Raw genomic sequence first — 23,666 nt, 5'->3', positions numbered from 1 at the left:
TGTGAGAATGGATAGGGCTGACCTTCGATAACCAAGAAAGGACAGTGTAGCTGACATGAAGGCTCTTCTAAACCCCAAAGCCACGACGATGTCGCACATTGCTGCCAAGCGTACCAGAGATTTCTATGAGGCTCTGTTCAGAAGGGCTCTCAGTTCCTAGTCCAGATCCAGACATTGCACATGAGCAGGAGGCTCCCTGATTGAGAGATGACAATTATGTAGCAAGTAGTGGCAAGCTGAGTCCACTGGGATGAGGCTCACAAGCCCTCGGGTGCTACTCTATCACGCTGCCTCATCACAGCTTGTATCATTTCAACACTGGCCATTTCCCCAGCACTCAGCTTGTTAAGATGGCCAGCAGAAAGAAATGCTTGGTTCTAGGATTTCTTGCATTTTTGTGGGCTGTATGGGGCACTGAAGGCCAAGAAGAGGAGGAACAGACCTGCAGGTTGCTGGGCAAGTTTGATTTGAATGGGTATGTAGATGCCCAAAACCATTCAGTGATCATTGGAGGCCTGTTTCCTATTCACTCCAGGACCATCCCAGCAAACGAGTCTATACTGGAGCCAGTATCAGCGAAGTGTGAAGGGTAAGCCTCTCTCGCAGTCTTCTCTCTATAGCAATAGCAGGGGCGGGGCGCAGCAGAGGGTGTGATGGGCAGCATTTGCTCCAGGATCCCTGACTATCTGTTTGACTCAGGATAGACAGTTCTTGTTTCTGGGCCTCAGTTTCTCCAAGGTGAACATTCTCGGATTGCTTATTAATTGGAACAGGCTACTCTCCAGTGGGTGTTTGCCCACTTGGGCATCTCAGACAAAAAGGAGCACATTTTGTATAATATGGAACATCACTCCTTGGAGAGGGGTCAATATCTCCTGAGAGCTTGCTGGAAATGTGGAATCCTGGGCTGCCTCCCGACCTGCTGAGTCAGAATCTGCATTTTGACAGCCTGCCTGGTGATTCAGGCACACAGTGAGGGCTGAGAAGCACTGAAGCAGAATTAGGAAGGCACTGTTATAGTTGTATTGCTGGTGGTTATAAACTAAGCTCACCTCAAGTGAGGATACAGCATGTGGGAACAAATGATTGCTTTCTGAACTAAAATTAATGGCAAGGTTCCTTCAGTTGCTGAAGGCTTCCTCCCCTCATCCTCTCACCTCCAAGCTACCAGTCCTTAAAGTCCAAATAGTCCTTAAAGAAGGATTCTTGGGTGAATGTCTTCAATATCAACAATCAAATTATGGCAGAAAGATGTTATTTGAGTTAGTATATATGAATTTTTCTATTGCTACCCTAAGTATCTTTGTGTGTTTTAAAGTTATAATTAATGTACAGAAGAAAATAAGAGAAGAGAGGAGACTCATATGACCCCTGGGACTGCAATAGATGGGGAAAATACATCAGGGGTTATTGGGTGCCTGGTTTGGAGAAGAAAGTTAAGAATGTAAGAAATTTTTTAAAGATTTATTCATTTATTTGAAAGAGTTACAGAGAGAAGTACAGACAGAGAGAAATCTTCCATCCACTGGTTCACTTCCCAATTGGCTGCAATGGCCAGAGTTGCACCGATACGAAGCCAGGAGCTAGGAGTTTCTTCCGGGGCTCCCACGTGGGTGCAGAACCCAAGGACTTGGGCCATCTTCTACTGCTTTCCCAGGCGATAGCAGAGAGCTGGATCAGAAGAGGAGTGGCCGGGACTAGAACCGGCACCCATGTGGGATCCTGGTGCTTCAGGCCAGGGCCATAACCAGTTATGCCACAACAACAGCCCGGATGAATATAAGAATATTTTTGTGAGAGGAGATAATCAGCAGTTGAAATGATCACAGTAAATGAAATATACAGAGGGCAAGAAGACTTCCAAAAAGCTTCTTCCCATCAAAATCAGTGAACAATGAAGATCATTCACTGTGGAGTCTTAAACTTGGAAAGTTTTAGGAAAAATTAATTATCTCAGATAGGGAGGTGCCTGCTGATATTTGGGTAAAAGCCACTCTTACCAACCCCAACAAAGAGCTGGTTTTCCTCCCAAAGCCCTGCCGCATGCTCATGTCTGACAAAAGCTATTTGTTTTCAGGTTTAACTTCCGGGGATTCCGCTGGATGAAAACCATGATACACACAATCAAAGAGATTAATGAAAGGAAAGACATTTTGCCTAATTCTACTCTGGGCTATCAGATCTTTGACACCTGTTTCAGCATCTCCAAAGCAACGGAATCGGCATTGGTACTACTCACAGGGCAGGAAGAAAACAGGCCCAATTTTCTAAACAGTACTGGGTCATACTTGGCAGGAATCGTTGGGTCAGGTGGATCGTCCTTATCAATTGCTGTTTCAAGAATTCTGGGGTTGTATTATTTACCTCAGGTATGGCCAAGTATTATGTTGGGTGCTAACTTATAAAGAAACACACACTTGGTCTGTGTTAAGTTGCAGCAAATAGCAAGGTGCCCAGGTGAGGCTGAATTAAGTTGCAGGGATGAATGATGCTGCTGTCTCTAATGATGTAGCAAGTGTTTTTTGAAGTCTGCTGAGAGGTGACTTGAGACTCTTCCATATCCGCTGGGATCCTGCTTTAATTTTTGGCTTGAGGCTGTGACCCAGTGATTTGTATGTTTCCATCTCACTGTGCGCAGTTCTCTGTAGCATGGTGGCTGATTGATGGATGGTATTGGGAACTCATTTTGATTGTTGTCTATGTTAGCACTTATTATTCAAGACCCTTTTTGTTCATGCACTGACATGTGGAATGGGTCTCGGACTTTCAGAGGATGGCTAGAGTCTAGAGATGCTAACTTTTTCAGTTATTTAAATTTGGAGACAATAACACATTTAAACACAAGAAAAGATGATATGAAGAAGAACAGGTTATTAAGGAAGCATAAATAGAGCTCTGTAAGCATTCCTAAGGATGGGCCATTGAAGGATTCATAGTGAGGACTTATGAATGTGAAGGATGACTAAGCTTACTGAAGTTACTGAAGTCATGGGAGAATTTGAAATACTTGTAAAATGTAGTGTTAAATAATATTCCTTGTAATGCTGCAAATACAAATTAGGAGCAACAGAAGGAAGAGTAGGGATGGGAGACACCGCTTCCAGCTTCGGTGTGGGCTTCCTGCAGCTCAGACAGCTGCTGCTGCTGTGAGCCGTGAGCTCTGTCTCCCACTGTGGTCCAGGCAGAATCTAGAAACCTCTAGATCAATCTTCTTGTTCAAGTCCTTGCAATGCATCTGAGAAAAAGGTAAAAGACATGTATATGAGAGACGCTTTCATGTTGATTATCTCATCGACTAAATGAGCAGCCTAAGAATGTGTGTCTGTCATTACCCTGATTTCCCTCACAGAGAAAGGGAGGTTCAGGGGAGGTAAGTGGTTTGCCTGAGATCTCCCACTGATCAGTTACGTAGCTATGATTAGAAACCAGGATCTCTGCTTCTGAAACCAGATTCTTTCCTAAGATGATTCCACAGAAGATTGTAGACTTGGTCAATGGAGTAAAAGTAGGACAAGCGGTAAAGGAAACAGAGGATAGTAATATTCTGGCGCATTCCTGAGGGAGTTGCCAGTCACAGAGAAGTGGAATTAGTACACAGAATGTTTGCCAGGAGGCGGTATATTAATAACATCAGATGAGAATGGGATGTGATAAGAGTGTGACGTGTGATTTCACTGTATCGTCAGTTAGGTTGAGAGGAAGATAGATAAAAATGCAGGTAAGATAGCTAGAAATTCCCAGTCACCCGAGACATTCTTAAGTTCTCACAGAAGGTAAGTACGTACAAGAATTGTTAAGCAAGTTAAGAAAAAAATTTAATTTATATTTATCTACAGAGTGTCAATAAAATGAGGGCTTCTGGCAAATTTGTTGGAGATCATGACTTGAACTTGAGATTGAAGTGGGACTTTATTTATTTATTTATTTTTATTTGACAGGTAGAGTTATAGACAGTGAGAGAGAGAGAGACAGAGAGAAAGGTCTTCCTTCCATTGGTTCACTCCCCAAATGGCTGCTATGGCCGGCGCTGCGCCGATCCAAGGCCAGGAGCCATGTGCTTCCTCCTGGTCTTTCCAGCGGGTGCAGGGCCCAAGCACCTGAGCCATCCTCCACTGCTCTCCCGGGCCATAGCAGAGAGCTGGACTGGAAGAGGAGCAGCCGGGATAGAATCCAGGGCCCCAACTGGGACTAGAACCTGGAGTGCCGGTACCGCAGGCAGCGGATTAACCAAGTGAGCCATGGCACTAGCCCCCAAAGTGGTGCTTTTTAATCACCTTTTTCAAGCTCAGTCTTAGGATCTGCAAACCAGAAATCCTGGTAGAGAGATAAAAGGAAAGAGAAGAGGAGAGTAAGAAAGTGGTGGATATTGAAAAAAGGGAGAGGAGCCGGTGCTGCAGCTCAATAGGCTAATCCTCCCCCTTGCGGTGCCAGCACACCGGGTTCTAGTCCTGGTCGAGGCGCCGGATTCTGTCCCAGTTGCCTCTCTTCCAGGCCAGCTCTCTGCTGTGGCCCAGGAGTGCAGTGGAGGATGGCCCAAGTGCTTGGGCCCTGCACCCCATGGGAGACCAGGAGAAGCACCTGGCTCCTGCCTTCGGATCAGCGCGGTGCGCCAGCTGCAGCGCACTGGCCACAGCGGCCATTGGAGGGTGAACCAACGGCAAAGGAAGACCTTTCTCTCTGTCTCTCTCTCTCACTGTCCACTCTGCCTGTCACAAAAAAAAAAAAAAAAAAAAGAAAGAAAGAAAAGAAAAAGGGAGAGGAACAGAAGAAGAGAAAGAAGAGGGAGAGGAAGAGAAGAAGGAAGACAAAGAGGAGGTGGAGGAGAAAGAAGATAAAGAGGAGGAGGGCAAGAGAGAGAGAGAAAGAGAAAGACAATACACATGTGTGCACAGACAACCACCACCATGCAAACATGCACACACACACAGAGAAAAAGAGAGAGGAGACTCTGGGTTTGCCAAATGGGCTGTGAGTCGATTCGCTTTGTCATCTCTATGGATAAGATGTTAAATCTGAGGAAGATCTTAGATGTCTTGACTTACTCACCCTGTCTCAGATGAATGTAGAGGAATGGGGAAGTGACTGTGCTAAGATCCCTTTTGGGAAAAGTGGTACATTGAATGTTACATCCTAATTATTGGCTTTTCTCTTGGGCTAGGGTGGGAAAAGGATGGCTGGAAAGGTGCAGAGTGTTCTCTCCAACAGTCCTTTCTTGAGAGAAGGGAGAGGAATATTAGTTGTTTCATCTGTGCATAGATCTGAGAATAAATGGAGAACTGCTGAGCTCCCTCCTTCTGCAACCAGTATATTCTGAAATTGTATAATGTAAGATTTGCTATTGCTCCCTAATAATTACACAAATATTTTCAATTGTAGGTGGGCTATGCCTCTACCTGCACAGTTCTTAGTGACAAATACCAGTTTCCATCTTATATTCGCACCATAGCCAGTGATAAGTTCCAGTCTGAGGCCATGGTAAAACTTATCCAACACTTTGGCTGGGTCTGGATAGGCACTATAGCAGCTGATGATGATTATGGAAAATATGGAGTGAAGGTTTTTAAGGAAAAATTGGAGAGTGTCAACCTCTGCACTGCGTTCTCCGAGATCCTGCCCAAAGTCTATTCCAGGGAGAAAATGCAAAAAGTTGTTGACGCTGTAAGGACCTCCACTGCGAAAGTCATTGTGCTTTATACATCCGACATTGACCTCAGTCCTTTTGTGCTGGAAATGGTTTACCATAACATAACTGACAGGACATGGATAGCAAGTGAAGCGTGGATTACCTCAGCCTCCATTGCAAAACCGGAATATTTCCCATATTTTGGTGGGAGTATTGGGTTTGCAGTACCAAGAAGTGATATACCAGGATTAAAGGAATTTCTTTATGACATACATCCCAGCAGGGATCCGAATGACGTCCTGACCATTGAATTCTGGCAAACAGCTTTTAACTGCACCTGGCCCAATAGTAGTGTCCCATACAATACTGACCACAGGGTGAACATGACTGGCAAGGAAGACCGATTACATGCCATGTCTGATAGATTCTGTACCGGAGAGGAGAAGTTGGAGGATCTTAAAAATACCTACCTGGATGTGTCTCAGCTCCGAATTACAAACAATGTCAAACAAGCTGTGTACGCGATGGCCTATGCCCTGGATCTTCTGAGCAGATGTGAAGAAAAAAAGGGGCCATTCTTTGGAAAATATAAGTGTTCACATTTACCTAACTTTGAGCCTTGGCAGGTAAGTAGTTTGTTTTACCCCATGACAATGATCAGAATTCTCTCTCTTAAAGCTATTAATTTACTTTTGTACTTAACAGACACAATTTCATCACATGCTGACCAATAATTAGGCCTTGCATGTGTGGCCTAAATGGGTATTTTTAATTTTCTTTTGTTAACAGAGTTGTTATTAGGTTTGTTGTAAATGATGGGAATCCCCCCCTGCCCCCCATGCCAAAACCAAAACCAAACAGAAAATGCATTTCCTTTAAATTCATTGATTTTTTCCTTTGGTATAGTTTAAGTTTCAAGAAAAGCATTCTAGGACTGAGAGGGTGACTTAGGGACCCAGGTTTCTTCTATCTTGTCATTTTCCTACCCATAATGTTGGGGCTTCACCTTCAATCCTCGCGTCCACATTGTAACCGGCAGGAAGGGCAAGGGGCAAAGTGGCCATGTTGCCTGCCATGGAAGGATCATCTGGGAAATTACAGACAACTCTTCTCCTGGCCGTCAGCTGGGATTACTCATGTGGTCCTATCTGACCTCAAGGGAAACTGGAAGGTGCAGTCTACATGCAGCGTGGGCGTGGACACCAGGACCTGAAGATGTGGGGGATTCTCTTGGAGCTTGGCCCCACATCTTCTGTCTCAGTGCGGTGTCCCAGCATCTTGTTTTGGAACATGGGAGCCAGAGTGCTCTCACTGAGATACAGACTAATCAGATGCTCTTCTGGGGCTATCCTTTGGTGCCTTCCCTCTTACATCTAAAGGAGAAAGCATGCGCACCATGGTCTGGCAGAATCGGTTCTCCATGACACAGGCCCTGTCCATCTCTCTGAGTTCATCTCTTTTTTCATAACCCTTACTCTCCATCATTTCCTGCAACATTATATAAGTTATCATGCCCTATATGATAATTTATATAGTTTCATGGTGTTTGGTGTCATTGATTGCACATAAGGGGCCAGTGCTGTGCTGTAGCAGAAAAAACCACTGCTCGCAGTGCCGGCATCCCATATGGGTGCTGGTTCGAGTCCTGGTGTTTCCACTTCTGGTCTTTCCCAAACTCCCTTCTTTTTTTTTTTTAACTTTTATTTAATGAATATAAATTTCCAGTGTACAGCTTATGGATTACAATGGCTTCCCCCTCCCCTAACTTCCCTCCCACCCACAACCCTCCCCTCTCCCGCTCCCTCTCGCCTTCCATTCACATCAAGATTCATTTTCAATTCTCCTTATATACAGAAGATCAATTTAGTATAAAGATTTCAACAGTTTGCACCCATATAGAAACACAAAGTGAAACATACTGTTTGAGTACTAGTTATAGCATCAAATCAAAATGTACAGCACATTAAGGACAGAGATCTCACATGAGGAGCAAGTGCACAGTGACTCCTGTTGTTGACCAAACAAATTGACACTCTAGTTTATGGTGCCAGTAACCACTCTAGGCTGTCATCATGAGTTGCCAAGGCTATGGAAGCCTTCCAAGTTTGCCGACTCTGATCATATTTAGACAAAGTCATAAAGCACAGGGTGTGGATAGTAACCAATGATTCTAAGAGTGGCATTAACCAGGTTTGAACAATTATACAGCATGAAGTGGGGAAGAGGACCATCAGTACATACAGGTTGGGAGTAGAGCCATTGGAGGTAGAGTAGAGGTTATGATTACAAAGGAATGAGGCCCAAGTGCGCTAGGCAGGGTCTAGAACAAAGGACAGAGTCATTAATAGAGGAGCTAAGAAAGGTACTGTCTAAGCTACAATTAAGTTTTCTAATTGAGAGGCAAATAGAACCTGACAGAAGGGGCTTGATAATAATCTGGTGGGCTTTAGGCCTTGTAAGTTAAGAGGCCCAGACCTATCTATCTCTTCACATGGGGTATATCCTAAGGGAGGTGTGAACCTCCTAGGGGAAGGCACTCTGTTGACTTTCATTACTTGGCTGGGTTGGGAGGAGAGCTGGCCAGGTAAAGGCAGGGGGCATCTCTAACAAGAAATTTACAGTTCTGCCTGCAATGTTGCTGACCCTACTTGACCATCCCCTCAGCTGCAGTGGTCACTTTGGAAGTTGGGCTGAGTGAAGGGCTTTTCAGCTTAGAGCCAATAAGATCTGTGGCTCTGACCTGGGCATCCTTCGACTCCAGGGCAGGTCCATTTCCAGTGATCCAACTCTTGGCAGAGCTGCCAGGGCTCTTCACAAGCTGACTTCTGCTGAAGCCCAGGCTTACCACATTGAAAGTCACTGCAGTGGACTGGCCTGTTGGGTCTCCTTGAGGGCAGATCACTGTACAGATCAGCCATTAATAGGCCTGCCACCCATTGCTTCTGATGCCGAGCTTTCTTTTCCTCCTGGTTTGTGTTAAAGCAGACCAGAGAATGCAAGTCAAGGGAGTGCCCAAGTCCCATCTCTAATCTTCGGTGGCCTGAACTATAAGTCTATAGTCACAGGCATGTTCTGTAATAGTTTTTCTAAGGTAGACAATGCCCATGAGGAAATTATATTCTCACTTTAAAACTTTCTTTCCCTTTGGTCTGAAAGGGATGCCTTTTCCTACTTACTGTATACTTCACTGATGGCAAAGTAAATCTAGCTATGAGATTATTATTTAAGTTCTTATTTTGGCTATGCTATTACAGAAAAATGTTAGCCATCTCTTTTATAAGGTCTAAAGATTAAATTGTGTGTCCTACAGATTCCTTCATAATAGAATTAGTTTCCTACCTTGAGGAGAATAGAGAAATGAAAGAACAAGTTGGGCTTAGAATAGAGAAATGAGGGAGCAAGTCCTAGATCGATTGCTGACAATAGCAATATTACATGAATACTTAGCAAACAGTTTCAACCATTAGATAACAACTTAAGAAAACATTTACCAGAAGGTCCAATGCCTTCTATAAATTTTAAGAATCATGTATTTGAAAACACCTCTTAAATATCTAACATGGTGTAGTTTGTTTAACCAGTAAACTTAAGCACAACCATCTAAAATGTTTTTAGTTTCTTTCTACCAACAAGTTTAAAACATATGATACACAGATTCAGGTCACACGAATTAAAATGTATCTTTGATTGATTTTAGCAGCTTAAATTTATGGACAATCTTATCTAAAAGCCATTTAAAATAAAACTCTTAATAAAATTTTCCCATGTGGACATACAATATGCATACACATATAACATAGCATAATAGACCAATATAGCCATTTTAATAATAGCTTTTAAAATCTTTAACTCTTTTTGTAGATTGCCAATTGATTTGAATTGCTTTTTGTTTTTAGTAACCTCAGTTAACCATACTTTCTCTCAGTTGGTACTGTTAATACATTATTGGCTTCATCTGTTTACAGAGCCATCCCAAAGTACTGAATACAATAGAAGTGGCTGGAAAAAGTCCATAGGAACCTATAGGAGGACAGCTAAGCACAGAACCAACAAGGCTTTAGTTTTATGAGCAGCAAATCATATATAACTGTGGATGACAAAAGACTTTAAGTTGCCACGTTTAAAATTATAAACTCATCAACCAACAAGAGGCACTTGCTTCCTTCACAGTATTTTTGAAAGCACCTGCAGGATTTTACAAAAATTTAACCCTTTAGGCCTCTGGGGCTTTCTCATTAATATAACTATCATGTCTAGTAACACAAGATCAATAGACTTTTTAATTCTCCAACATTTGTATTAATAGCATTTTCCATTATAGAAACTTAAAATTTGGTACCAGGTCACATCTTGACAGTACTTCTAATATACTCCAAATAGCCTGATTAGTTGGTGTCTCTATAAGATGAGAGACATAGGTCCTTCGATTTTTTCAGTTGGGCCCAAACTGGGAAAACCAAAGTCCAAGATTTACTGGAAATTTTAGAGTCCAGATTGTTTGAAACTTTGATTTTTTGAATGCCTGTCAAGAATGCCAAGAAGGCTCAAAATCCAAAATATCTGGTTGAAATAAGATTCCTTAAAATCATGACATAACATAGACCAAATTTGATCATTGTTACAAGGTAATTATTCAAATCTTTGAAAATAAGCAAATATTTAAGTAACCCATAGCTCTTAATAAAAATTCAAGTGTTTTTGAACAATTAGAATTTAACAGACATCAAGAGAACATAATAGATTACTTTAACACATTGCTTTAACAGAGCATCAGAGTTTAATTCTATGTCCAAGAGAAATTGAGCTTCCTGTGATCTTTTGCTGTGAGGTTTCCTTCCTTTACCTTCTTTCATATTGGTGACCATGTTTCTGTGTTTCTGTGTGTAACACATCTTTAAGCATCTTTTGCAGGGCAGGATGAGTGGCAACAAATTCTTTCAGTTTCTGTTTGCTATGAAAAGTCTTAATTTCACCTTCATTCACAAATGAGAGCTTTGCAGGATATAATATTCTGGGTTCGCAGAATTTCTCTCTTAGTACCTGGGCTATGTCTCGCCATTCCCTTCTAGCTTGTAGGGTTTCTGATGAAAAGTCTGCTGTGAGTCTAATTGGAGATCCTCTGAGAGTAATCTGACGTTTCTCTCTTGCACCTTTTAGAATCTTTTCTTTATGTTTCACTGTGGTGAGTTTGATTACAACATGTCGTGGTGAGGATCTCTTTTGGTCATGTTTATTAGGGGTTCTATAAGCTTCCTGTACTAGGATGCCTCTTTCCTTCTCCAAACCTGGGAAATTTTCTGCTAGTATCTCACTGAAAATGCCTTCTAATCCTTTCTCCTTCTCCATGCTTTCAGGAACTCCTAGAACCCGAATGTTGGTTTTTTTAATAGTACCCTGTGGATTCCTGACAATATTCTTTAGATTTCTAATTTCCTCTTCTTTTCTTTGATTTGACTGTTTCCTTTCCTGTTCTCTGTCTTCTAAGTCTGATATTCTCTCTTCTGCTTCTCCCATTCTGTTTTTAAGGCTCTCTAATGTGTTTGTCATTTGATCTATTGAATTCTTCATTTCATTATGATTTCTCGTCACTATCACAGTTTCTTGTTCTACTAGTTGTTTCATTTCATTTTGTTTCCTCCTTAAGATTTCATTTTCACGAGAGAGATTTTCTATCTTGTCCATTAAGGATTTCTGTAGTTCAAGAATTTGTTTTTGAGAACTTCTTAATGTTCTTATCAATTTTTTGAGATCCGCTTCTTGCATTTCTTCTATCTTATCATCTTCATAATCTTGAATTGGGGTGTCTTTTTCATTTGGGAGTGTCATAGTGTCTTCCTTGTTCTTGTTACCTTGGTTTTTGCGTTTGTTGTTTGGAATGTTGGAGATATTTGGTTTCTTCACTGTGGTGTTTTTTCTTGTTATACTATTGCTCTATATTAAGTGGACTGTCTGCTTTCGGTGGAGCCTTAGAGGCTGGAGATTGGTGTGGCCTGAGAGCTTGTTTGGTTCCTCAGGGTTGAGGGTGTGTCAAAGATGACACTCCCAGGTTAGGCGTGGTAAATCTTTCTTTTTTTCTTTTTTTTTTATTCAAAAGGGAAGTAATTCCACACAGCTGAACGTAATTGGAGGTAGTTAGCAGGTGAATGATATACCCACAGGAGCCAGAGATCAGAAGCTCTTTCCAAGAACCACACAGGGAATCTGTGCTGCCCTCAGTGTGGGCTCCAATTCTCCTGCAGTCTCCCACTGGGTTGCCAAGTTAGATCCTAATCTCCTGTTATCTCACCCTCCCCCAGAGTCAGGTTTTTCTGCTAGGCTCAGGGCCGGTGCAGACCTGAGGTCGCCCTGCTTACGACGTATGTCCAAAATGGCGCCTGCTCTTTGTCTTGCTAGCCTTTGAAGGGTGAGCGGAGAGAGAGAAACTCGTGTTCGTATCGGTCAGTTTTTTTTTTTTTTCCTCTCTCTCTTCTAGTTAGCCTGGTGAACTTTCCCCCCGGGGTTTCAAGCCTCGTTCCCTCTAGTCTCCTCTTTCCGCTTGCCCGCTGGTGTCTCGGGCAATTGAGGTTCAGCTCACCTCGCGTTCCAGCGCTGGTGTGTTGTGTCTGCCGCTGGTGTCCCAAACTTGGGCTCCCACGCTCTCCATGCAGGTCCACTGTGAATCACTACTTCTGGAAGAGTTTCCTCTGCTGTTTCTTCCCCTACTCTTCCTTGACCCTGCAGTATCTCCACTTTTATTAACCTGTGTCTTTCCAAACTATCAGTGTGCTCCCTTCCTATTTCGCCATCTTGCCGCTCTCAGTTTAGTATATATTAAGTAAAGATTTAACAGCCAAACTCCCTTCTAATATGCTTGAAAAAGTAGTGGAAGGTGGCCCAAGTGCTTGGAACCTTGCACTCTTGTGGGAGACCCAGAAGAAGCCTTAGATTCCTGGCTTCTGGTCATCTCAGCTCTGGCCATTATGGCCATATGGGGAATGAACCAGTAGATGGAAGACCTCTCTCTCTCTTATTCTCTCTCTGCCTTTTTAACTCTGTCTTTCCAATAAATAAATACACCTTTAAAGAACTTGATTGCACATTAGTTAAATTTTGTGTCTCCTTAGTCTACAATCTGTAATAGTTCTTCCTTTTCTTTCTTTGTTTTTCATAACCTTGATATTTTTGATTAGAGTAGTCAGCTATTTTTAGAATGTCTTTCTAACTTGTCTCATGATAAGGTTAAGGTTATGTATTTCTGGCAAGAATGTCAAAATAGCTATGTTGTGTCTCTTTCTACGCCTCTTATCAGGAAGTATGTGATATGATTATCTCATTGTTGCTGATATTGTCTCCGGACAATTAAAGTGGTGTTTCTATGTTTTTCTTCTGTGAAATTACTGTATTATCTTCACAGTTAATAATTTACTTATGAGCAAGTATTTTTGGCTCTGAAAGTGTTCTGTTTCTCATCATTCACCAACACATTTTAGCAACTGTTATTGATGCTTCTTGCCTGAAACAACTACTACTGTATGGAAAAAATATATATATATTTTTTATTTCTCCCGTTCTTTCTACATTATTGGGTGAAATTCTTCTCCTCCTCCACTGATTTATTTATATCGATATGGACTTATGGGTATTTATTAATGCATAACTTTTGTTATTTAGTTTGCTGCTCACAATTGCCCAGATTTGACCATTAGGAGCCATTTGAGTTGGCTTCTCTTTCCTTCTGGCTGGTCCTTACCATTCCTGAGAGCTTCCTGACTTTCTGCTCATCTTGTGTTTGTCTGCCCCAGACCTGGAGTCGGCTGTTTATTAGAAGGGTCCCTTTTCCATTTTCTCAAGGATAGAATTTAGAAACCAAAATTTGAGTACTATGTATATCCATTGGTACTAAGGAAATTGTGGTAAAGGAGAACTGAGACATTAAGTTGCTTTTTAAATACACTAGGGGAGACCCTTCATTTTAAAATCATCTGGATAATGTTTTTTTCTGTGTTAAAAAACAATACCCTTTTGTATGTGAAATTTCCACCTGTTAATTTATTATTTGAATATTGCAATTTTATATATTAAATTTTCTCAAAGCGCCACAATTATGTGTTAGGGTTGCAGGGAGAAAAGTCTTTGGGGAGAGTCAATAGACCACAGAGTATCAAGATAAATGTGGATTAGTCACTAGTAGGGGTCATTCTCCTTGATAAACTCCTCACTTATCAGAAAATCAAAACTGAAAAGCAAAACCTCACAGCAGAGGGTTAGAATGGTCAGTTAAGAAAGTACCTTAAGTATATCAAAATAAAATTTTAGTTTTATTTAAAATCAAAATTATAATCAAGTTTTTACTCATTCGTCCTAGATAATGTCAGTAGTAGACTTAGGTCAGAACACACACACACACACATACACACATATACATTTTATATATATTAAAATCTATTCAAAACTTTTTAAATCTGTAGTTTACTGGACATTTATAAATTATGCTGCCATATCTAGGTGGGAAGAGAACTGTGTCCTACCATCCAGTGATTATATACTGATGGAAGTATGGACACGTTGTTCTAGGGAATGACAGGGAGTGGAAGCCTTTGAAAATTTCCTTACTTGACTTTTTTGAGGAAGAGAAAAGAAGAGTTCCTCTCCATTGGAGTTGGCAATGAAAATGACTCTTGTGAGCCCTGATGCCTGGTTCTTTGGATTGAAGAGGGCAGGCAATAAGAGGAAGAGGGAGAGATGAAAGGGCAGGGATCCAGATCGATCCTAGCGGGGAAAGGTAGTTGTAATAATTCTGACCTTGGTATGCTCACTTGTTAAGGCTTTCAGGTCTACTGCCTTCATCCCTTTGAGAGAGGTAGAGCAGACATGATTGTTCTCTTTCTCCAGACTAGGAATTAATGCTCACTTGATGTATACTTTACTCAAGGTCATGACATTTGACAGAGTCAAAGATATGATTCCAGGTGATCACACACCTTAATTCAGGCTCTTTTCACTAAATTGTGTGCCTTTCTGGTTTGTGCAGGGTTAGGAACTGGATGAGGCCCTCTGGTTGGGAAACAGAAGCCCAGAGTGTGTGGGACTGACCGAGATCAGGAATATATCTCTGTGCAAATTGTTTTGCTTGATTCGAAACACAACACTATCTTACACAGCTAAGATTGAGGCAAGATTAAACAGGTATTATTTTATGAAAGGATCCAGGTTGTTGTCATTTCCATCCGTTGTTGATACCCTTGGCCATGGCTTTTTCTGTCCTCATCCTTGTCCTTGAAGCGTGAATGGAACTTCAGGATGCAGAAGCAGTGAGTTCCTTGGCACGTGTTAATCCCTTGGTTTAGAATCTCCTTGCCACAAGTATTTGTCAGGCCAATATTCCTGCTAATCTCCTTAAGCCAACTCATTTGGTCACTTCCTGTCGTAATTGTTTCCAGTTTTCCTAAAGTAATTAGTTAGCCTCTCCATCACTCATACACTTTCAACATTCTTCCCATAATAGCAACATAGAAGGCCTTGAGAGTTTTCCAGTTAGTACCTGTTTGTGTAGACTATCCATTGGTCTCTTGTCAGGGCACGGGATGGCCCTCTTGATCTTCCTGTCTTAGGCATCTTATCACAGGGGAGGGAGAAATGGTGGTGAAGGATGTGCTGGTGTCTTCAGTGAAGAAATCTAGGAAGGGAGTCAGTCTGCGTCCTGGTGCAGCAGGTAAAGCTTCTGCCTGTGAAGCCAGCATCCCACATGGGCACCAGTTCATTTTTGTTGGTCTGGGCTGCTCCACTTCCAGTCCAGCTCCCTGCTAATGGCCTCAGAAAAGCAGCGGAAGACAGCCCAGTTATCTCGGCGTCTGCTACCCTGTGGGTCACCTGGAAGAAGCTCCTGGCTCCTGGCTCTTGGATCCTGACTTCGGCCTGGCCCAGCACTGTCTGCTTGACCAGCAGGGGAGTGAATCTGCGAATGGCAGCTCTCTCTGTCTTTCCCCCTCCCTCCCAACCTTACTTCCTGCCTTTCAAATAATCTTAAAAAAAGGAAAAAGAAATCCAGGATAAAAGTCAAAATATTCTCTCTTCCCTTGTCATAGATATATTGGGATCTATTGTTTAAACCAGAACTATCCAGTAGAAATCCAGAAGCCTCATGGGTAAATAGAAATTTTCTTGTAGTCATATTAAAAAACCAAGGTCACCATATCATATTAATTTGAACAATTTATTTATCCTAGTGTATGCAAGGTAATATTTTAACATATAATCATAATTGTGACAATATACAGAGTGAGATTATTTTAAGATAGTTTGCATTTTTTGAACTATGCTTTCATAATCTGGTGTGTACTTTATGCTTACAGTGTATTTCAGTTTGGTTAATCACCTTTCAAATTCTAGTTGCCACAAGGTAGAGGTTGTTGTACCAGATATCAAAGGTATACAGGAAGAGAAGAAAAATATCCCATTTCCTGAGTTAGATATTTTTGAAATTATTTTATTTCTAAGATTCTATTTTCTAAAAAATTGCATTTTTACAAATTGCTTTTTTCTGCCACCCCCTTGCTTTCTAGCTCATGTTCTATATACAGAGAGTTCAGTTTACAACCCACGATGGACGGAAAATTCATGTTGATAGAAATGGAGACGTGACTGGATACTATGATCTTCTAAATTGGCAATTAGATGATAATGGAGATATTGCCTTTGTGAAGGTTGGAGAATACATATTCACACAGTCTAAGTTTGAATTCATGATCAGCAAGAATTCAACAATATTTTGGAATACAGAATCCTCAAAGGTTAGTCACCCTGGTATCTTATTTTGTTTATATGCAGAGAGAATTGCATTTCTATATTGTTTTAGGACTTACGGAATCTTAACACCTAAAATTTGCCACTCCAAGCCGCTTCTCCTAAGCATGCAGGTACTACAAAAAATCCTGGAAAAATGGAACGAAAATAATGTTCATTTTGGTGCTAATTATTTTGAAGTCCATGCATAGTTTTTTTTTCATAATGTGCATTTTCCACAATTTTTTGAAGAGCTCTTTTATGCTACATACATTTTCTATACATAGTTTCAGAGCTCTTATTTTTATAGTGTTTTTTTGGTTATAAGTTTAAACATTAATTTCATTATTTTGTTTTTCTTTTTCATGTACTCCATTTGCACTTATGTTTGATATCCTTTGTCCATCTTCCATGTCATCCATGTTCTAGTTCTACCCTTTTCTTGATCTCATTCTTATTTTCTTGGTTGTTCTCTTGCTTTCATTCAGTGACTGTTACTAAATTCTCACTCAAATATATTGTCTTTCAAATTAGCTTGGAGCTTCCTCCAGGTCTCCCATGAGGGTGCAGGAGCCCAAGCACTTGGGATATCCTCCATTGCTTTCCCAGGCCATAGCAGAAAGCTTATTCAGAAGTGGAACTGCCAGTCAGGAACTGGTGCCCATATGGGATGCCAGCACTGCAGGCAGCCGCTTTACCCGCCATGCCACAGCACTAGCTCTGGTCTTGTTTTTTAATCCATTCAGCCAGTCTGTATCTTTTAACTGGAGAGTTGAGGCCATTTACATTTAAGGTGACTATTGTTAAGTAATGACTTGGCCTTGACATTTTCACATAAATACTCCTACTTTTTTACTTTGGATTTCCTTTGTACTTTTGCTGGGAGATTTTCTGTCTTCACCTTCTTTCCTAGTGATGACCATGTTGTGTGTTTCTGTGTGTAGCACATCCTTAAGCATCTTTTGTAAGACTGGATGAGTGAAATTCTTTCAATTTCTTCTGTTATGAAAAGTATTTATTTCACCTTCATTCACAAATGAGACCTTGTGGAGTCCAGTATTCTGGGTTGACAGTTTTCTTTTCTCTTAACATTTGGAATATATCTCCCCATTTCCATTCTCTCTTAGCCTGTAGTATTTCTGATGAAAAGTCAGCTGTGAGTCTAATTGGAGATACTCTGAAAGTAATATAGCATTTCTCTTGTGCACATTTTAGAATATTTTCTTTATGTTTCACTGTGGAGAGTTTGACAACAATGTGTCTTGGTGAGGATCTTTTCTGGTCATGTCTACTAGGAGTTATATGTGTTCCTGTACTTGGATGTCACTTTCTTTCTCCAAATTAGAGATGTTTTGTTATTATTTCATGAAAAAAGGCCTTCTAATTCATTCTCTCTCTCTTTTTTTTTTTAATTTTTATTTATTTATTGACAGGCAGAGTGGACAGTGAGAGAGAGAGAGAGACAGAGAGAAAGGTCTTCCTTTTTGCCGTTGGTTCACCCTCCAATGGGTGCTATGGCCGGTGCACTGCACTGATCTGAAGGCAGGAGCCAGGTGCTTCTCCTGCTCTCCCATGCGGGTGCAGGACCCAAGCACTTGGGCCATCCTCCACTGCCTTCCCGGGCCATAGCAGAGAGCTGGCCTGGAAGAGGAGCAACCGGGACAGAATCCGGTGCCCCAACCGGGACCAGAACCCGGTGTGCCAGCACCGCAGGCAGAGGATTAGCCTATTGAGCCATGGCGCCAGTCTTGTTCTCTCTTTTTACACCTTCAGGAACTCCTATGACCTATGACCCAACTTCTATGACAAATGACCCAACTGCTCTGTTGGGTCGTTTGACAGTATCTCATAAATCTCCAGCACTGATTTGTAGTTTTCTAGGTGCTTTTTTTTTTTTTTTGGTCTCACTGTAAGATTTAAGATTTCCTGAGATTTGTCTTCAAACTCAGATATTCTTTCTTCTGGCTCACCAAGTTTGTTGTTAAGGCTTTCCACTACTTTTTAAAATTTAATCTAATGAATTCTTCTTTAATAATAATAATTTAATATTTATTTTGAGTATGAAAATGTAAATTTATTTGGTTTCAGTAGTTGAATATTGCTTTTTTTCAACTTTTATTTAATACATATAAATTTCCAAAACACAACTTTTGAATTATAGCTGTTTTTTCCCCCATAACCTCCCTCCCAACCTCAATCATCCCATCTCCCAGTCCTCTCCCATTCCATTCTTCATCAAGATTCATTTTTAATTTTCTTTATATACAGGAGATCTACTTAGTATATACTAAGTAAAGATTTCAACAGTTTGCATCCACAGACACACAAAATATAAAGTTTTAGTAGTAGTTTTACCATTAATTCACATAGTACAACACATTAGGGACAGAGACCTACAAGGGGAATAAGTGCACAGTGACTCCTGTTGTTGATTTAACAATTGACACTCTCACCTGAGAATCTTGTCATGAATTGCCAAGGCTATGGAAGGCTCTTGAGTTCACCAGCTCCGATCTTATTTAGACAAGGCCATAGTCAAAGTGCAAGTTCTTTCCTTCCGAAAAAGGTACCACCTTCCTTGATGGCCCGTTCTTTCACTGGGATCTCACTCACAGAAATCTTTCATTTAGGTCTTTTTTTTTGCCATAGTGTCTTGCTCTCCATGCCTGAAATACTCTCATGGGCTTTTTAGCCAGATCGGAATGCCTTAAGTGCTGATTCTGAGGCCAGAGTGCTATTTAGGACATCTGCCATTCTATGAGTCTGCTGTGTATCCTGCTTCCCATATTGGATCATTCTCTCCTTTTAATTCTATCAGTTAGTATTAGCAGACACTAGTCTTGTTTATGTGATCCCTTTGACTTCTTAGACCTATCATTATGATCAATTATGAACTGAAACTAATCGCTTTGACTAGTGAGATGGCATTGGTACATGCCACCTTGATGGGATTGAATTGGAATCCCCTGGCACGTTTCTAGCTCTGCCATTAGGGGTAAGTTTGAGTGAGCATGTGCCGAACTGTACATCTCTCCCCTCTCTTATTCCCACTCTTATATTTAACAGGGATCACTTTTCAGTTAAATTTAAATGACTAAGAATAATTGTGTGTTAAATAAGTGTTCAACCAATGGTATTATGTAGAACAAAAAAAATACTAAAAGGAATAAAATAGTAAGTTGTTCCTCCACAGATAGGACAAGAACTGATCAAGTCATTGTTTCTCATAGTGTCCATTTCATTTCTACAGGTTTCCTGTTAGGTGCTCAGTTAGTTGTCACTGATCAGGGAGAACATCTATTTGTCCCTTTGGGACTGGCTTATTTCACTCAGCATGATGTTTTCCAGATTCCTCCGTTTTGTTGCTAATGACCAGATTTTTTTTTTACTGCTGTATAGTATTCTATAGAGTACATATCCCATAATTTATTTATCCAGTTTTCTGTTGATGGGCATTTGGGTTGATTCCATGTATTAGTAATTGTGAATTGAGCTGCAATAAACATTGAGGTGCAGACAGCTCTTTTATTTGCCAATTTAATTTCCTTTGGGTAAATTCCAAGAAGTGGGGTGGCTGGATATATTCATGTTTCTGAGGAATCTCCAAACTGTCTTCCACAGTGGCTTTACCAGTTTGCATTCCAACCAACAGTGGATTTGTGTGCCTTTTTCAGCACATCCTCAGAGGCATCTGTTGTTAGTTGATTACTCTATGTACGCATTTCTGTTTGTATGCATTTCCCTGATGAATAGTGATCCTGAACATTTGTTCATGTGTTTGCTGGCTGTTTGGATTTCCTCTTTGAAAAATGTCCTTTTAGGTCCTTGGCCCATCTCTTATGTGTGTTGTTTGTTGTTGTGGAGTTTCTTGATCTCTTTGTAGATTCTGGCTATTAATCCTTTATCGGTTGCATAATTTCCAAATATTTTTTTGTATTCTGTCGGTTACCTCTTCACTTTCCTGAATATTTCTTCTGCAGGACAGAAACTTCTCAATTTTATGTAATCACAATTGTTAATTTTGGCGTTGACTGCTTGTGCCTCTGGGGTCTTTTCCAAGAAATTTTTGCCTGTGCCTGTATCTTGCAGGGTTTCTCCGATGTTCTCTAATAATTTGATAGTGTTGGGTTATAGATTTAGATCTTTAATCCATGTTGAGTGGATTTTTGTTAATGTGTAAGGTAGGGGTCTTGCTTCATGCTTCTGCATGTGGAAATCCAGTTTTCCCAGCACCATTTGTTCAATAGATTGTCCTTGCTCCAGGAATTCATTTTAGATCCTTGATCAAATATAAGTTGGCTGTAGATGTTTGGATTGATTTCTGGTGTTTCTATTCTGTTCCCTTGTATCCATCTGTTTCTGTACCAGTACCATGTTGTTTTTTTTAACTTCTATTTAATAAATATAAATTTCCAAAGTACATCTTATGGTTTACAATGGCTTTTCTCCCCCATAACTTCCTTCCCACCCACAACCCTCCCATCAATGCTGTTTTGATTATAACTGCCCTGTAGTATATCCTGAAATCTGGTAATGTGATGCCTCCAGCTTTGTTTTTGTTGTACAAGAGTGCTTTTGCTATTTGAGGTCTCCTGTGCCTCCATATGAATTTCAGCATCATTTTTTCCAGATCTGAAAAGAATGCCTTTGGTGTTTTGATTGGTATTGCATTGAATTTATAAATTGCTTTGGGAGAATGCACATTTTGATGATATTGATTCTTCCAAGCCATAAGCATGGAAGATTTTTCCATTTTTTGGTATCCTCTTCTATTTCTTTCTCTAAGATTTTGTAATTCCCATGGTAGAGATCTTTAATGTCCTTGGTTAAGTGTGTTCCAAGGTATGTGATTGTTTTTGTAGCTATTGTGAATGGGATTGATCTTAGCATTTCTTTCTCAGCGTGGCATTACCTGTGTATACAAATGCTATTGATTTTTGTGCCTTTAGTTTATATCCTGCTATTTGCCTCCTTCAGATTTCATTTTCACAAGAGAGATTTTCTGTCCTGTCCTGTATGGATTTCTGTAGTTCATGCATTTGTTTTGGATTACTTCTAAATGTTCTTATCATAAATTTTTTGAATTCTGTATCTTGCATTTCTTCTATATCATCATCTTCATAACCTTGTATTGGAGTGTCATGTTCATATGGGAGTATCATGATGTTTTCCTTGTTCTTGTTTCCTCAGTTTTTGCATTTGTTGTTTGGCATTGTGGAGATATTGTGGAGCTATTCTTTGGTTTCTTCTTCTTCTTTTTTTTTTCTCACTGTGGTGGCTTTTCTCATTATACTATGACTCTAGAGTAAGTGGACTGTCTGCTTTTGGCGAATCTCTAGAGGCCTGTGATGCATGTGGCCAGAGAGCTCTATTCAGTTCTTCAGGGTTAAGGATGTGCCTAACGTTACAAACACAGGTTTGGTGTGGTAAATCTCTCTCTCTCCCCCCCCTCTCTCTCTCTTATTTATATTGGAAGTAATTCTGCTCAGCTGAGCTCTTCTCCTCAATGGCAATTAGTGCCTTAGCTGTAGCCCCAGTGGGTATAATATTTGCTCTGTCCCAAGGACCACACAAAGGATCTGTGCAGTCCTCAGTGTAAGCTCAGATTCCCTGCAACGTCTCTCACTAGGTAGCCAAGGACACCCAAGTTTTTGGCATCTCCCACAGAGACTACTCACATCTCATCCACACTGTGTGTTCTCCCACACACCCTCAGTTTTTTTTTTTTTCACAGTCCCGGTTCAGAAGCTCCACACATTCACTAGGTCTTAGTCTCTTGTTATTACTCCCAACCAGAGTCAGGTTTTTCTGCTTGGCTGAGGACGGGTGCAGCTCTGAGCTGGCACAGCTATTAGGTATGTCCAAATGGCCCCTGCTCTATTGTCTTGCATGCCTTTGTAAGCTGGGTGGAGAAAGAGAATCCTGTCCGTACCATCCCTTTTATTTTTTTCTCTCCTCTAGTTAGGCTGGTGTACTCCCCCTCCCCAAATGGCTGCTATGGCTTGCACGCTGTGCCAATCTGAAGCCAGGAGCCAGGTGCTTCCTCCTGGTCTCCCATGTGGGTACAGGGCCCAAGCACTTGGGTCATCCTCCACTGCGCTCTCAGGCCACAGCAGAGAGTTGGACTGGAAGAGGAGCAACTGGGACAGAATCCGGTGCCCCAACTGGGACTAGAACCCGGTGTGCTGGCGCCGTAGGTGGAGGATTAGCCAAGTGAGCCATGGCGCCGGCCTACCCCCATGGGGCTTTAAGTCTCGTCCCCTCTAGGCTCTTCCTACCACTTTTCCGCCAGTGTCTCGGGCTACTGCAGTTTCACCTCACCTCTCTTTCCAGCGCTGGTTCAGAGGAGAAGACTCTCGACAGCTGGGGTCCCAGCCATGGTGCCCGTGTCCTCCTCGTAGATCACTGTGTTCCTCTAATTCCAGAAGAGTTTCCTCTGCAGTTTTTCCCTAACTCTTCCCTGAGACTACACTATCTCCACTTTTATTAAACTATCTTTTCCTGGATGACCAGGGAGCTCCCTCCCTATTCCGCCATCTTAGAGCCCCGTGTTAGACTCTTAATTTTCCCCTTTCACTAATTTCCCTTTCTACCACATCTCAGAAAGACACTTTGATGTGGGTGAGGGAGTATTTTTTTTTTTTAACTCCAGTTCTGGTCATTCATAAAGACAAATATCCTACGTATTGACACAAATAAGTTTCATGAAGTGATAGAATTTATTTAAAATGGTGAGAAAGTGAACACAAACCTGCACACACCCCCACACACATATGAGCCAGGGTTGCCCTGCAGAGCGAAATACCTGCCATGAGTGGGCAGTGGGCCAGAAGATATGCCTTAAAGGAGAATGGGTCATGGAGGGGAGACAGAACACTTGGCAGCCTCTCCATCCATGGTCTCTGGCAGAAGAGAGGGAGACAGAGAACTTCTCCCAGTTCGCTCTTTCACGAGGTTGAGAGTGGGGATAGTGAGGTGGGGTGGTGGTGCCTCTCCAGGTGTGAGCCATCTGGGGAGTATATGGTACTTCCACAAGTTCATGTGGAGCTCAATATCCATATTTACATGGCTCCCTTGCTTAGTTCCTGAATGAAGCAGATGCATCCCAGGAAAGAGCATTTTGATTGACAAGAATGAGGATACAATTACACATGGAGGCTGCAAGGTGGCCTTAACCTGCTGTGTGATAACTCTGGCCTCCTTATGAGATCTTTTTATCTGTCAGACTCTTGCTCTCTACTTTCCGTGGGTAGCAGTAGACATATACAGACGTACATACACT

The 23,666-nt window shown here is 41.3% G+C and overlaps 1 protein-coding gene across 1 annotated transcript in view; it reads left to right on the top strand.

Moving 5' to 3' along the window:
- The first annotated feature begins 350 nt into the window (after window positions 1-350).
- LOC133749212 (vomeronasal type-2 receptor 1-like) overlaps window positions 351-23,666 on the top strand; it is a 43,104-nt gene continuing 19,788 nt past the window's right edge. The window contains exons 1-4 of the mRNA XM_062178427.1: window positions 351-589; window positions 2,078-2,369; window positions 5,377-6,249; window positions 16,165-16,392. Coding sequence (XP_062034411.1) covers window positions 351-589; window positions 2,078-2,369; window positions 5,377-6,249; window positions 16,165-16,392 — 1,632 coding nt within the window. The remainder of the gene's footprint in view (window positions 590-2,077; window positions 2,370-5,376; window positions 6,250-16,164; window positions 16,393-23,666) is intronic.

Source organism: Lepus europaeus, chromosome 2 (assembly GCF_033115175.1).
Source record: "Lepus europaeus isolate LE1 chromosome 2, mLepTim1.pri, whole genome shotgun sequence".
In the NCBI taxonomy this organism is placed as follows: domain Eukaryota; kingdom Metazoa; phylum Chordata; class Mammalia; order Lagomorpha; family Leporidae; genus Lepus; species Lepus europaeus.
Note: the sequence above shows the minus strand (reverse complement) of the source record. Positions and strands in the feature narration are given on the sequence as shown.